Source organism: Triticum aestivum, chromosome 5A (assembly GCF_018294505.1).
Source record: "Triticum aestivum cultivar Chinese Spring chromosome 5A, IWGSC CS RefSeq v2.1, whole genome shotgun sequence".
Lineage (NCBI taxonomy): Eukaryota > Viridiplantae > Streptophyta > Magnoliopsida > Poales > Poaceae > Triticum > Triticum aestivum.
This window is the reverse complement of record NC_057806.1, coordinates 547,894,523-547,897,451: the sequence shown is the minus strand read 5'-3', so window position 1 is coordinate 547,897,451 and position 2,929 is coordinate 547,894,523. Positions and strand designations below refer to the sequence as shown.

Sequence of the window (2,929 nt, the reverse complement as noted above, 5' to 3'; positions counted from 1 at the left end):
ACCCCTCCACCCCCGCCTCCGACCTCTCCGGTAAGTACCCCGCCCACCCTTTGCTTAGATCTTACTCCACTCCGCACCAGTACCGGCGCTTTTCTGTTTCTGACGGGAGAGCCTTCTTTTCTGCTGCGTTCGCCGTGGCAGAGATCGACATGATGAAGGAGCGCTTCGCCAAGCTGCTGCTGGGCGAGGACATGTCCGGCAGCGGCAAGGGCGTCTGCACCGCGCTCGCCGTCTCCAACGCCATCACCAACCTCTCCGGTACGCGTCTCCCTCGGTCAATCACTTCACCTGCATTCCCGTGATTTCTGCCGCTGAAAATACGTGCTGAATGCCGCGTTTGTTTTGTTTTGTTTGTTTGTTTCCTTCCGAACCCGTCCAGCCACCGTGTTCGGCGAGCTGTGGCGGCTGGAGCCGCTGGCGCCGGCGAGGAAGGCCATGTGGACGCGCGAGATGGACTGGCTGCTCTCCGTCGCCGACTCCATCGTCGAGCTCATCCCCTCGCTCCAGGAGCTCCCCGACGGCGGCGGCCAGTTCGAGGTCATGGTGCCGCGCCCCCGCAGCGACCTCTACATGAACCTCCCCGCGCTCAGGAAGCTCGACGCCATGCTCCTCGCCATGATCGACGAGTTCAAGGAGACGGACTTCTGGTACGTCGACAGGGGCATCGTCGTCGACGACGGCGGCGGGGGGCCCTGCCCGTCCTCCTCGTCTTCCTCCTGCGGGCGCCCGTCGTCGGTGCGGCAGGAGGAGAAGTGGTGGCTGCCCTGCCCGCGGGTGCCGCCCAAGGGGCTGCCCGAGGAGGCCCGGAGGAAGCTGCAGCAGAGCAGGGACTGCGCCAATCAGATTCTGAAGGCGGCCATGGCGATCAACAGCGACGTGCTTGCTGAGATGGAGATCCCGGAGGCGTACCTGGAGTCCTTGCCAAAGGTAAACACTTCAAAATTCAGTATTATTCAGTGGTACTACTAACTGTCACTGAGTTGCTATGCAAACTTAAGTTGCTGATAAGAGTGTACCAAATGCATGAAGTACTTGTTTTGGGTCATGGATATTTCTATCAATTGTTGGTCGAATCGCCAAAAAATTATACAGTATATTTCTGTGAATAGGTTTATCCATTATAATGTCTTGTTTCTTTCTGCAGAGTGGCCGATCTTGCTTGGGTGAGATAATTTACCGGTACATAACGGCTGAACAATTCTCACCTGAATGCCTCCTGGACTGCTTGGACCTGTCATCGGAGCACCATACACTTGAAGTAGCAAACAGAATAGAGGCTGCCATCCATGTCTGGAGACTAAAGGGCCAAAAGAAAACGGCGCCTCAGGCAAAGTCAAAGAAATCTTGGGGTGGAAAAGTGAAGGGTCTTGTTGGAGATACGAAGAGCCAAGTGCTGTCCCAGAGAGCCGACGGTCTGCTACAGAGCTTAAGATTGCGACACCCTGGCTTGCCACAGACTTCCCTTGACATGAACAAGATCCAGTATAACAAGGTTAACAATTCTTCACACCCTACTCAGTTTGAAAACTATGGCCTTGAAAGTGATTGCTTGCATTCTTATCTGTCCATTCAAAACTGATTCTAGCTAGACCTGGAGCTTACAATTATCATCAGAAACCTGCTCTGTTAACATCACTGAACTTTCTACATGACTTGCTTAAACAAAGTTTCACCCTGTTCCTGCCTTGTCTTGCCCAGGATGTCGGCCAGTCCATACTTGAAAGTTACTCGAGGGTTCTGGAGAGCTTGGCGTTCAACACAATTGCGAGGATTGACGACGTGATCTACGTGGACGACGCCACGAAGAAGTCTGCCGCGGCGGAGACCGTTTCGATCTTCAACCGCGGCACGGGCGCACCAGTCCAGAAGAAGATCTCCCCAAGCCCATTCTCTATCCAGCACACGCCATACGCCTCCCCCTTCGCCACACCCACCTTCTGCTCCTCCACCCCAGTCAATGGCAACAGCCCCGGAAGAGCACCGCAGCCTCCACCGAGCAAAAAGAACCCGCCAGCGAAACCCGAGATCAAAGTCGAGAAGCTCTTCTCCGGTGATGTAGAGAAGGTGTGGACCTATGCCGGAAACCTGAGCGCGCGGAAAGAAGCCGGAGACGCTCCTGAAAGGGACTGAGTTTTTGGCGTGCGCCTCCTCGGCGAGGTCGACAGACAGGTATCAATCTTCATTCGACAGATACTGATCCGGTCGGTAGGGCTAGAGCTTCCCTGTACAGAAGCAACATCAGTCATTCTTTTTGTGCTTTCTTAGCGCGATCGATCCGCAGACCGTGTACTTTTTACCCCCTCCCTGCTCACCTAGTGATGGAGTAAGTGAACTCTTGATGGCGTCTAGTTTCTCTGTCAGTCAGCTGTGTGTACCACCCCTTGTTCATGTCTATACTAGCTTAGCTAGCAGGTCGGGTTGGGCAGCAGCCGAGTGAACATGAGATGTGGTTGCTGCTGCTGCTGTAGGTTTTTTGTGTCCCTGATCCTGAAGCCACCGGTGGTGCTGTGACAGTTAACTGCAGCTGCAGTGGGATGTTTGTTGTACTGTACTCCGGTGGCCGTGCATTCTGATGTCTGACAATTGTCTGTACTTACATGCTCCTTGATGAATTGATCTGACGCTAGTTTCTTCATATCTTTGCCTACTGGTACTGTTATTAACTGTGATTTGATCTGATCGCAGCCGTTGAACTGATCAACGGTCACTTCATTCATCTCTGGAATGAGTACGCAGTGACAGTGGCACTGCTCGTTCATTGGTGCCGTTGTATGCAAATTGGTTTGGTTACAGTTATTGTGGGCGCGTTTGGTTAGTTTCTCAGCGGAGCCTGTCCCCGTGGAGCCTGGTTCAGTATACAGGCTCTGGGCCATCATCTGCATGTAGTTTGGTTGCCTGCATTAAGCCTAACTCTCATACTCCCTGTGGT

At 53.6% G+C, this 2,929-nt stretch overlaps 1 protein-coding gene across 1 annotated transcript; it reads left to right on the top strand.

Annotated features, from left to right (window-relative positions):
- On the top strand, positions 1-2,663 carry LOC123104666 (rop guanine nucleotide exchange factor 1; the record flags this gene model as incomplete). Its single annotated transcript, XM_044526547.1, is given in 5 exon segments — positions 1-30; positions 142-258; positions 380-927; positions 1,145-1,492; positions 1,699-2,663. Coding segments are annotated over 5 exon segments (1,475 nt in total), but the record flags the coding sequence as incomplete, so codon positions are not given.
- Between the last annotated feature and the right edge of the window lie 266 nt (positions 2,664-2,929).